The sequence below is a fragment of the Budorcas taxicolor genome, chromosome 2 (genome assembly GCF_023091745.1).
Source record: "Budorcas taxicolor isolate Tak-1 chromosome 2, Takin1.1, whole genome shotgun sequence".
Lineage (NCBI taxonomy): Eukaryota > Metazoa > Chordata > Mammalia > Artiodactyla > Bovidae > Budorcas > Budorcas taxicolor.
In genome coordinates, this window is record NC_068911.1 from 132,326,770 (window position 1) to 132,340,212 (window position 13,443).

The 13,443-nt window shown below is 37.2% G+C and overlaps 1 protein-coding gene across 1 annotated transcript in view; it reads right to left on the minus strand.

Annotated features, from left to right (window-relative positions):
• Positions 1–3,082: 3,082 nt before the first annotated feature.
• SATB2 (SATB homeobox 2) overlaps positions 3,083–13,443 on the minus strand; it is a 195,525-nt gene continuing 185,164 nt past the window's right edge. The window contains exon 10 of the mRNA XM_052635479.1: positions 3,083–3,544. Within this exon, the coding sequence (XP_052491439.1) occupies positions 3,083–3,544 (462 nt within the window). The remainder of the gene's footprint in view (positions 3,545–13,443) is intronic.

Consider the following 13,443-nt stretch of genomic DNA (forward strand, 5'->3'; position numbering starts at 1 on the left):
TGACATGCAGTCATTTGTGGGTTTTTAATTATAAACAGAAAATATTCACTAGAAAAATAAAGAAGCAAGCCCATAAATATATCTTTATGCACTGAGTTTTGTTTGTATACCACAAAATGTTTAGGCAAATAACTCCCCCAGCTGCCAACTTCAGGATGTGAGCATGCATACGTTTACAAACACACAGAAATGCACATACATTTATAGGTACGATTAAAATCTTGCCTTGGTAGGACTCAAACGTCTGTCATTGCAGGTACAGCTATCTTGTAAATAAGAGAATGGAGCTTCCTTACACTCACCAGGTCTCATCCCATATGAAAACTTAAGTGGGAAAGAAGGCAATGCCCAATAAAACACCTGACAGACCAAGTCATATTTTTTGAATGCGTTTTATTTTAACAACCAAAAAATTCTAACAGCCTAACAATGCACATAAGTTAAAAATTAATTATCACTTAGTGATAACAAAGATAGTTGATTTACATGGAAAAAAGAACATTTACAATATGTTAATCCTTATTCACATTGTTGATACCGCAATAAAACACAATTTGTTTTTTCATTTCACAAAAAAAAAAAGGGGTGGGGCAGGAAATTGTGCTTTGTCAAGAGGCACTACAAGAGAAAGTTTCTTCTTCCAAATAGATATTATATGACAGATATTGAATAAATAGACATATATGCATTGTAATTCGCAAAGATCTGGCAAGACCACAGGCTAAAATGCCCACAGATTCACTTAGAACCACTGCAAACTTGGCAGTGAAATTAAAAAATAAAAGGCAAGACTTAGCATTGAAAAATACCTAATAAATTTTTGGTTGAAGTGTAAAAGATACCAAATGCGGATGCCATCGAGAGATGAACCACCTTGTAAGAGCTTGGCAAAATCAGTTTCCATTACCTGTACAGAGTGACCTTCAGCAACAGTGTAAGAAGACAATTTGGAAAAGAGTAACTCGGAGATCAGGAAGCAGCAACCACGGACTTTCTGATTAAAGCTGCAGCATACTACAGAAATAGGAATGATGGGCCCAGGGCTTGACTGCAAACCACCATCCTTTTGCAAAGGTATATGACGCTCATGTCAAGATAATTTCTTAAACATCATTATTTGAAAAAGTACAGGAAAATGTCCCTTTAAAAACTCCAGAGGTTACTGAGCAGCTAGAATTAGCTTGTATTGCAACATGTCTTCTCCCTGTATATCATAAGTTCTGAGTTAATATCTACAAATAGAGGTTTTTTTTTTTTAACTCCGACCTTTTATACCTTTCAAATATATAAATAGTATTAACAGTTATATTACAATGTTTGTGTAGTAAACAGAAAATAACTTTCAAAGTGATATTGCATGAGGTCTTTGACAAGGTTGCATGAGAGCACAACTCTTAAAAAAAATCCAACCATGTGGGACTGTTTGATGGCCACCTTGAAGTATGAGTTAGGTTTGATTGGCCAGTCCTGAAGGTGAGGTCTCCTCTTGCAATGACTAGAAGTAGAAGTAGCAAGTAATGGTTTCTGATGGGAAGCTAAAGGCGGTGGGAGAACTATAGTAGATTGCAGCTTTAATGCTCATTCCCTTAAACAGCCAGTCGGCATTAGTTCTGCTTTACGTAAGGTAACTGCTATGTAGGTAACTGGGAAAATGTTTTAGTTTATGACAAGTAGGTGATTCCACTGAAATTGCTTTGCTTACTCTATTGCTTGGAGCTGCACAATGATTTAAAAACAGGTTTTCGTTAGGGCTGCTCCCATAGCAGGGAAGGGATGAGGTGCATGAGAGCAAGGACTAAAAATGTCTGGTTACATGGATGGAATGTGTACGAAGAAGAAGACGCCCAAAGTGAAACAGAAATGAGAAACGTCTCTCGGGAGCTGGAGGAACGGGGATTTATTTGAGAAGGAGCCCCTTTACCTGGGCAGCAACTTCTTTTCTAACTTAACATTACATTGAACTATCTTCTATTTTTAAAATAAGAAAAGTAAAAGAAAACAGCAACAATAAACAAGTTAAAATGAGCAGGCTTATTAATTTTAAGATCTGAAGCCACGAGCAGGTAAATAAATTTCACAATAAAATGTGGCTCATACTGTGAATTCCATTTGTCTGATGTCAAAATGTCATTTTATCAAGGCTGCACTAATAAATGCGTTTTCTCTGCACTGAGTTTCAGCTTCATTCGTTTGGAATTCCACAGAAATGCACCTGTCCACTACAGTAACGACAAGTTGAGGAACGGAACACATCGAGTCATTTAAGTGTGCATTGTGTCTTTAAGATTAATGTGACTGGTATCATTTTAAGGTGCCCTGATTTTTTTTCCACTTTATTCTTCTTTCTTTCTTTTACTTTTTTTGGCAGTGTTGATTTATTTAGTTAAATACATACCTCAAAAATTACCCATCAAGCTGCCAGATAGGAAGCCATAGAATTAAAAAAAAAAAAAAATCAGGGACAAACACAGAAAATAAATAGGAATTCAAAAATAAGTCACCCCACCCTGAGAGCAGGCCGCAGTTTATCAAAAAGCCAAAGCGACTCACTGTGAAGTGGTTTTTTTTTTTTTTAATACATAAACAAGTCTCTTCTTTAAGAACTCATTTCACAGTCTATTCTTTCGGATTGTAAAGTTCTCTGTCCCATGCAATTTAATATATATATGTAAATATATAGATATATACATATACATATACACACACACTTGTAGCTTCCTTCATTTCGTAGGTCTTTTCATCTGGGAACTTGCCTGGTGTCGCTTCCATAAGTGCAAGGATAATGAAGGCAGAGTCTCCTGTGATTATAATGACTATGATCCAGTCCATTGTAAAGCGTAACACTTTAGTGTCTTTGCCAAGGCGATGTCTGATTCGGAAATACTGAACTTATTCAGTCTACAGGTGTATCCTGTGCAACAAAGAAATGTCAAAAAAAAAAAAAACAAAAAGGAAGGAGAACAAAAAGACCAAAAAAGACAAAAATAAAATAAGGCAAAAAAAAAAAAAAAAAAAGTTTTCAGAGAAACTAAAACAGAAAATCCTTGGACTGGTGTATTGCTTCACCTGATTGGAGTTCACATTATCTCTGGTCAATTTCAGCAGGCGCGGCCTTACTTTTCTCCGCATTCTCCTCCTCAGCCTCCACTTTGTACATCTCCTCCGAGCCTTCCTCACTGTCATTCTCTTCTGACTCCGTCAGCAGCTCCTCGTCCTTATACTCGGCCACATCTACCGCCGAGCCCAGGTGTTCCTTGAGCTTCCCATGATGTTTCACGTGGTACCGCTGGTTCTGGAAGAACTTGATGATGGTGTGTTTGGGGAGATCCAGCTGAGCAGAAAGAGTATGGATAGCTTCCTGATCAGGGTAGAGGCCCACATCATGAATGAAGCTCTGGAGGATTCCAAGGGCTTCCAAAGAGATCTTTGTACGAGACCGAGGCTTTTTGGCACAACTGTCTTCGGTTGGAGGAGGTGGTGGGGGTGCTTCTTCTCTGGGAGGAGAACTCTCCTTGGCTGGCTGAGACTGCTGTCTGTGAAGGACCTGATAATTAAAAAAAATAATAAATAACATTTGATTCACTATTTCACCTTTCAAAAGCCATCATTCTTCTAAAATACACGTTGTCTGCTTAGCATTTTAGTGATGCATAGTCATTGTCTAAGTTCAGGTCTTCTGAAAACTTAACTGAGTTTCTGGAGACTCAGAATCTCATCTACAAAACAAGAGGTTAATAATAGTAATGTTTCCATTCTGAGGCACAAAGAAGTTAAGTCCCATGTTGCCCAAGGGTATTCAAACTCAAAGCACCTGGCTCTAGGCTCTTGCTGTTAACCGGTATGATGTGCCACCTCTCTGGAGCCCAAGGACAAAGAAACTGGACCCAAAGGAAAAGTGCAGGCTCTGCAAATGAGATCACATGAATTCACGTCCCGATTCTTCCACACAGCTGGGTGTCTCTGTACAAGACACTAAACATCTTTAGGCCTCAATTTCATCATATATGAAAGAAGGATAAGATACTAGCTTCCTAGGGATGTTGTAAGGATTAAATGACATACTGCATTTAAAGAACAGTGCCTGCCTTAAGCCAGAGGTTGACAAACTTTTTCAGCACAGGGCCAGGTGGGAAATATTTTATTTAGCCTTAGCAGGGCCTCACCATCTCTGTTGCCTCACCATCTCATGGTTCAATTCTATCTTCATAATGTGAACATACACAAATGAGCATGGCTATGTTGCCATAAACTTTATTTATAAAAACAAGAGGTAGCTTGAATTGGTTCATGGGCCAGAGTTTGTTCACCTCTGGCTTAGACCAAACATCCAAAAAATGATAAGTCATTATTATATCAGCCTCATAAATTATTCTTGAAGTGTAACAGAGAAATAGTATTTGAGTCAGAAAATCAATACTCCATAAAATTAGGAACAACTTAAATTTATTTTCTTTTAACCCTGAGCTTAATCCTTAAACAATCATGTTTTTTTAATATATATGTAAAAACTTACAACTTTTTATTAAATTATGAACTTTAGATGACTACTTTATACTCATAAATGGACCTTCTCAATATCACTAATGTCAAGGAGACAGCAATGCTTGGTGTCTTGAAGTGAGACCTTGGTTTCCTACCCAGGAACTGCACCTGGTTAGCCTGGGTGAAAACCAAGAATCCTAGCCACTAGTCCACCATGGAGGCTAGAGAACAAACTAGTCATCCTTTGTTTCGCAGCTCACTTCCTTTTTTGCTGTTGTTGTTATCCTTCATGTCAAGGCTTTCTAGTTGTAATTAATTTAAATTTCGCTTTCATTTGTACCTATTCCTCACTCAAAAATAAAGCAAAACTAGTATTTAAAAAAATTTTCTAGACCCAAGTTGGGGCCACTCCTGCCTGGTGCCACATCAGCAGACTGAACTTTCATGTGGCTGGCTGTAAATGCTCTGCTTGACCAGAATCACAGTATCCATTCAGCCCAGCCCCAAACGCAATGCCAGCTCTGGGCTCTATACTTACTTCCTTGTTCTTTGATCTTTCTAAATACAGTCAGATATGCAATCCCCACCAATCATGCCCGGTCCTCTGTGTTGCCACTTCTAATGCTCTAAAATGATGCCCCAAATCCCTCCAGATGATTGCTCCACTGCTTGTGAGGAACTGTAGCCCCCATCCATGGATTGTCTCCCTTGAATAAAGGATATCAAACTCATTGCTACATTGCATTAGTTTTGTCATTTGACGCTGGTTCTGGTCAGTCACTCAGTAGTGTCCGACTCTTTGTGACCCTTTGGACTATTGCCTGCCTGGCTCCTCTGTCCATGGGATTGTCCATGCAAGAATACTGGAATGGGTTGCCATTTCCTCCAAGGGATCTTCCCCAACCCAGAGATCAAACAACGTCTCCTGTGTCTCCTGCGTTGCAGGCAGATTCTTTATGGCTGAGCCATCAGGGAAGCCACATTTGACACCAGCTGGGCAAACTTATTCTTGATCTTCATAACTGCTTTTACAATGTCCTCTCTGCATGAAATAGTTTCCCATTTTAATATTTACTTACGAACTTCTTCAATCTGACTAATCTTCACATCTTGCAACATTAGCAGCAGTGCTATGTAATTAAAAGGCTACCATGAAGGTCCCCATGACAAAGTATTCTATCAATGTCAAAGGCAAACACTGTATTTCCTCCGCTCAGATCAGTGTCTAACTTCCTGGATCACCCCCGCCCCAAGACCTTTAAGAATAGTGAGTGCATTTTTTAAAAACCACATGTTTCTCTTTTACCATTCTCTCCTATTTTACATGGTGTTTTCCATGTTAGAGTAACAAATTAAACATTTTCCAGAGTTCAAGTGAACTCAGTCCAATCAATGCATAAAAAACATGTCTGGTTACACTAGAGTATCACTGGTACCATCACTGCCACTCTCCCCACACATTACCCTAATGACCCATTTTTCAGACTAGAAAATATCAGCATCAGAGCAAGCATTTAAGAAAAAAAATCTCTGCCATCTCTCCTAGTCTCAGGGACTATTTGATGAAAAACTAATTTTTCACTGATGTGAATACGTCAGTCTTTTCTATAGAATTTAACAGCTATTAGGGCAGATGAAATTGTTACTTAGGTAGAAAAAAAAGAGGATGAAATTTTTAATCATTCATAAACAAATAACAATAAAAGGATAATCAAATGCACATAAGAACACCCATCATAATAGGCTGATGGCTGGTGGCAGAAAGAAATCTAAAACAGAGGACCATAAAACGGTGGCACTAAAGGCCCATATAATGTTGACCAATTAAAATGAATGTTCTTGGCATTTTCTTTACCACTTTCAACTAAGAGTAAACTCATGTGGTCTGCTGTGGTGAGCTGGCATCAGCAAAAAAGTGAGAGCTCCATTACTTCAATGTCCTAATTATAGCCACAGGGAGAGGAAAGCTGCGTGGTGGGCCTGCGTGTTCGGGGCAGCTTTGACGGCAGGAAGATATTTGCTCCAAGGTTGTAATCTGGGTAGCCTGAGCACTGTAATAAATAAACCTCCATGTCAACAGGTGAGGGTGTTTTGTTTGGTTGCTTTTTTTTTTTTTGGATGAGAAAGAATAAGAGAGAGACTGAAATTACGCAGGGAATATGTATTCATAGAACATGTACACTCAAGCACAGGACCTCCTTTTAGAGCAATTGCGTTAATTGGAAAACAAAAGAGAATTAAAATGCCCCATTTTCTAAATTATGCTTGCCTTCTGTAGTAAAAGTCAGCATAACGGTTCCATTTAATTAAATAATTAGATTGGTTCTTTAGGGGTTTTCCATTGTGCATCGGTTAGATTTAAAGAGATTTTCCAAAACTATACTTTGAAGTTACTATAATCTTTCTGCATGATAGGGTTTGTTCTTCTCCTGAGGTCCCACCAATTGGCCTATTTTCCCTCCCTTTCTAACTTTGAACCTAGCAGTAGTAACACACGAATAGAGAGAAGCCATACAAGGAATGGGAAAACAATGATCATAGTAGCTACCACTAACTGAAGGCTTACTCTGTGCCAGGCATTTCTAAGAACTATACATGGATTAACTCATTTAGTCCTCACAGTTCCTTGTGAAGGTGCTACTTGAATCAATAACAACCTGGAAACATGTAGCATTTCAAGAACACCCTCAAAGTTGGAAACTTTAAACATAGGGAGCAGTCAGTCTTAAAAAAGTAGATTCCAAGGAACAATGACAATGTCGCTGCCCTCATAGGAGAGGAAGATCTTTTTCAGAGAAATAACAGCGAGAGAAATGATCTACAAAGTGAGAGATCCTGGGTTAGTTCAATATTCTATATTGAGTTAGAAGGCATAACAGTATTTGCATGAAGGTTAAATGATATTTCTAGCATCTTTGACCAGACAGTAAAGAGTACAATGTGCGTAATATCTGAGACAAAAACAGTCCCCCAAGTCTCGGCTATCTTTACTCTCCTGAAATGTTCTGATTACTCCAGGCAGAGAGTTGCTTATTGTCTGTAGATAGTTCTTAGCAAAAAGAACTGCCTACATTTCCTCACTAGCCACTTGTAATAGCTTATTATTATGACAATCAGGGAATTCTTACTGTCGTGCAGCACTTCTCCCAATGGTGTGAAGACTCTGAACAAAAGTAGAGTAGAGCCAGAAAACAAAGATGGCAGTCCAAACTCTCTTCCCAAATCCTCCATCTAAACAGCAGGATCAAGTCACTTCTTCATAGGACTGATTTCTGAACTCCCACTTTACTAAATTTTGGTTTTTCTGTCTGAACTTTTCAGAAATATTTGAAATTCCTTGTGTGTTAACTAGAATGACTCAAGTTTGGTTCCTGTCCCCAGCCAGCACCCTGAGTAACTCTAGCCTGAGGCTGTCACTGATTCCTGCCGGATGGACTACACACCATCCTGTTCCTCAGATCATCCGACAGTGCAGGCTTATATTTCTGGATGATTGACTTTTTGAAACCACAAAATTTACAGTTACTTCAACCAAGACAGAGAATGCCCTGCCAACTAAACAGAGATATGCTCTTTCCTAACAAGTTCTTTCCAAACCCAGATGATTGTTTTCTGATATTTTTTTAAAAAGGTAAGTATGATAGAGCAGCTACCCAGATAGTTACATAAATCTGCCCAAGTCTGCACATTTTCCAGCCTCATCCTTTTTCCCCTTTTTCAAAATGGGCCCAGAAGCTGACCTTTGTACTCCTAAAGTCCATCATCTCTCTTCACATGATTTTCCCAAATAACAGAATATATCATTCTGTAAAGATAGCTATCCATCCCTTTCTTCATGACCTTTGCAAACTGAAGCCTGACAATTCATCCCAGTTCATTTTGGTTTGGATTTTTCTCCATCACGATTGAGCTTAATCTGGTCAGCAATTCATTTCTGATAATTTCTACAAAGAGAGTTTTAAAAGGTTTATTTGAAAGTCTTCTTCTATTTCTTTTTTTGTAGCTTCTATTGTTATTTTTTAAATATAACGATGAGGGTTCACAGCAGTAAAATATCTAGGCAGCTTCAATAATAATAATAATATTAATAATAGATGGTGGCATTAATGTACAGTTTATTATGAACCTAAACACCGGCCTAAATCTATAAATGCATTTTATTTTCACGATAATCCTGGACTAGGTATTTTTACTCCATTCATGATGAGAAAACTGGGATTCAGAGAGTATAGGTAATTTATGAGAGGTCTCATAGATTCTAATTAGCAGGACTGGGAATCTAAAACATATCTGGTTTCAAATCCCATGTCCGTAACCATGCTGTTCTCCTGTCTTCTATGAGCAAGATCGCATGGGAAAACTGAGCAAAGGCTCCAGAGTAGAGGAGATAGACCGTAAGTAAGATATCAGGCAGTAATAAATACTATCAGCAAAAACAGAGCAAAGCGTACAGAGAAGAACTGGGGGGGGAGATGACGTTCTTTTAGATTCAGTGATTCAAGGAAGGCTCCCTAAGGAGGTGGCATTTGAGCAGAAGCCTGAAGGAAGTGAGGACCCAGCCATGAAGAAGGGCATCCCAGACAGAGGAAAATAGCAAATGAACAAGCTAGGAGGAAGAAGTACACTCAATATATTTGAAGAATATCGAGGGAGGCAGCAAGTTAAATCTGTGCCACCTAATACAGCAGCTTACTAGCCACACACAGCTACTGACATCTAAATTCATTAAAACTGGAAGAAGAAAAAACACTTAGCTCTCTCAGGCACATGAGCCTTCTTTCCAGTGCTGGATATCCACACTGCACACCACCACACTGGACAGCAGAGATATAGCACATTTCCAACGGCAGCACTGTCATTGCCATCACAGGACATGGCATCAGACAGCCCTCCACTGGACAGAAATGACAAGTGAGGGGTGGTCAGGGCGAGAGCCAGAGCAGCGGGGCCCTGGCATTCTACTATCAGGGTGAGGGAAACCCTTACTGTGATCTATAATCATATCATCTGATCTACCCCAAAACACAGTAGGACTTGAAACCACCACTATCACTAGAGAGAAGAGAAATATTCCTGTGTGTATGTGTATATACATATATATATATATATAGTAAGAAACTCAGCTCACATATATAACTGGACTTTCAATACAGTATCACAAATAGCAATACTATCATCAAAACAATCAGAAGGATGCATTGGCACTGCTATCCTAAAAAGATGGTTAACTTACATTTAACTGATGACTGCCTTCTTCATCAGAAGTGTTTATCATGTCTAAAAGAAATTATGTTTAAAACCATAGACCTTGGGTTAAAAAAGTAAAAAAAAGAATTCGTTTATCAAATATTTTTGGAATGTCTATAATCACTGGACCTAGCAGTCTACAAAGCTTTCTAATAAGGAGTCCTGTCTCCAACAGTCAAGTGTTGATGAATAAGTTATGAGTAGAATATAATCAAATAGAAACTTGAAAGTTTAATAAGTGTGTTCTTATTTATTCACTGAAATCTCTTTGGGCTGAAATATGACATACATGTGTATAAATGAACAGGAACATAGCGATGAAGAAAGAAAGGCTGTGAATATATTCAAAAGAGACATCAACTTCAAAATAAAACCCAACACCTCCTTGCCCAGTAACAAAGCACAATAAGGATATACGTTGTTTTTCTGCCTAAGAGATGGAAAATTTTAAAAACACAAGGACAAAATGGTACCATGACAAAGACTGACTAAGAAAGATAAAGCAGCTCTTCTTAAACTGCTCAGTGTTCAAATAGATTTTGAAGGCCTCAATGAAAACCAGCTGGGAGCCATGTGTAAAATATAATGGCTTTTGCCTGCAGGGAAGGAAGTGAGATCCTGAATGATTAAGTTTAGGAAAGTATATAATTCACTGTATCATTATGGGGTGAACTGGATTACTTATAATATGCCAAGACTTTGTGGTCTTTTTTATATAGAGAAAATGAGAAATTATTAAGGAGGTGACTATAGAGGGTGGTTGATCTAGTGGGGTAATAGGTAATGGGTTAAAATCGGCTCCCAGGTGGCCGCATCCCTCTCTCTCTCCGACAAGCCTCACCCGCAGGAGTGAGTGAGTGTCACCAGAGCTTCAGGTTCTCCATGGTGGTGAACATCAACAGGAGATGACTTCTAACTGCATTTGAGTCAATAACAGAATTACAGAATTTTAACAGAATTTTACTCGTTTAATTTTACCTCATCTAAAATAACAGAATGTTAACAAAAATAACAGAAGGTAAAATAGTTTATCCAAAGAAGGAAAGCGTTCTTCTACTAAAAATTCTGAGAAAGTATACTTAACAGGCAATAAGAAAAACTGGTTAGAACAACTGGAAAGCCCTCATGCATAACTCAATTAGAATTTGTTAAATGAATGAGTCAGTGCTGCTGTTTTTAAAATATACTATATATAAAAAATATAACTGAGATATTTGTCTTAAAATATAACTGAGATATTTGTCTTATATTCCAACAGCCTAGCTCTACCCTCTAATTTTTACTTTTTTTCAAAATCAGCATCTAAGACTTTAAATTTTGGCTCAAAACTCAATGGGGAGAATTCAGCATTAGTAATTAATAATTAATGTAACTATCCTACCTCTCTCTCATCTGTTGGACTGTGAGCTACACATTGGCACACCTAAGTGCTCAGTACATCTTTCTTCTGCTATACTAGATTAATCCATATTCTTCCTTCCTTTAATTTCAAGCCGGTTATTATTTTTGTTCTCTGAAACTTACTTTTTCTTGCTATTATTCATCTTTAGCAAAATTATGCTTTAAAGTAAAGAAACCATCACTCATTACAGGAACTTTTATCTAATAGTTTGTGGCATTTGTTTGTTTTTCACCATTTTTTTTTGTGTTAAAATCAGCTCCAGGGCACTGTATAATCCTTAAGGTTGCTTTTATATAAAAGTTGTTAGCAGGAGTTGTGAGGTTACAAAGTTCTGGTTTTGAATCCAGTCTTTATCCTAAAAAGCATATCTGCTTACTAGCCGTGCAACTCTGAGCAAGTTACTTTCTCAGAACCACAGTGTTTATTAATCTATAAAATCTTCCTTGCAGTTTTATAAGGATAAAGAGAGATAATACACTTCTGTGGCATACCTAAGTAAAATAGTTCTCATGAGAAAGAAGTGAAGTGAAAGTCACTCAGAAATGTCGAACTCTTTGCAATCCCATGGACTGCAGTCTGCCAGGCTCCTCTGTTCATGGAATTCTCCAGACAAGAATACTGGGGTACATAGCCATTCCCTTCTCCAGGGGATCTTCCCAACCCATGGATAGAACCTGGGTCTCTTGCATTGCAGGCAGATTCTTTACTGTCTGAGCAAAGAGCATTTGTGCAACTGTGTGAGTTGAGAGCTGAACTAGCACCTTTGTAATGAAATAAATATCATTTTTATTTGAAGTAACAAACAACAGGCATACTATAGTTATTCAGACTTAGGTTTGTGGCAAACATTCTCTTAAAAATCAAGTAAGCCTGTTGATTAAAAAAAAAAAATCTGTACAATTTGTTGCCAATGATTAAATTCTACCTTCCCAGCAAAAATAAAAAATTTGGAAAACTTGTAGCTTCCACTAAAAACTTACTTCCCCTATACTTAAATACCTCCCTAATGATACTGGTGATGATTTAAGAATTTTTTAAAAATATGTCATACAATGAAATGTGTCAATATTTAGAAGATCTACATAACTCACTACATCAATATTTTATAAATATTGATATTATAAAATTATGAATAGGTAAAATACTTATTCAAAGTAACAGGCAGACAAATGAATTATAATGTAAAAAAATATGAAGTTCACTGATATAATTTTAGATTCCACTCTGCAACTAACCTTTAAGAAATGACCACTTGTAGAGTTTTGTATCAAAAAAAGAAAATCATAATTTCCTGGAAAAGCTAGCAAAATATGCCTTCCTTTTCTAATTACATGTCTGTGTGAGGCTTGCTTTTCTTCATTTACTTCAACCAAACCATAAGCTACACTTTGTATCAGAATGAATACAGAAGCAATTATGATAATCCAGAGGTCTTCCATTCAGACATTAAAAATATTTGCAAAAATATATTTAAAACAATGGTACTCTTCTTATATTTTTTTCGGGGGGGATACAGTGATCTTCATTAAAATATATCATTTATACACCTATTATTTCTAGTTAGTTTCAAAAAATAAACATTTAAGTTTTCTCAGAACTAATTTCTAATATGTTACATATTGATATGCACATTATTGGAGTCCTTAACAGGAATAGTGAAAGGAGATCCCAATACTAAGATGTTTGAAAACTCTATACCACATAAATCATACTGAATATATAGCTCTGTCTTAGCCCTAATGACAACTACACCATTTACTATAAAACTCAAAATGGATCTTAGAGTTAAAAACATCCTTACTTGAATTCAGTCACCTAGGAAGGTATTAGAGAACGAGTGTAGGAGAAGTACCCAGCAGTATGATTTGCCTCTTGACTTGATCATTCAGAGACATTTTCACAGGCAAAATATATCTGCCCAGATGTACAACTCAGCACTATTTCTAACTTCAAATGGTGTTACTTGAGTTGGTTCTTATGGTTGTAATTTCACATTCTAACATTATAAGACTTATTAAAAACTATGGTTTAGTTTTGTTGCCTTTTTCTTTTTTTTTTTTGGATTATACAGTATCCTAAGGTCAAAACTCAGGAAATCTGTTATTAAAAAAAAAAAAGTATCCATGAAGTGATGACAAATTGCAGACTACAGGTGTTACATTACATTTTGACTCCAGGCAAGTTTAATTTAAGTTGGTCTCCTTTTACAATTGCTCTTAGCACAGATAGCTATGGGAAGGGGATTTGGGGAGGGGAGGAAGCGGGAAGAGAGAGAATAAGAACCAAAAAAAAAAAAAGAATAGTGCTCAATA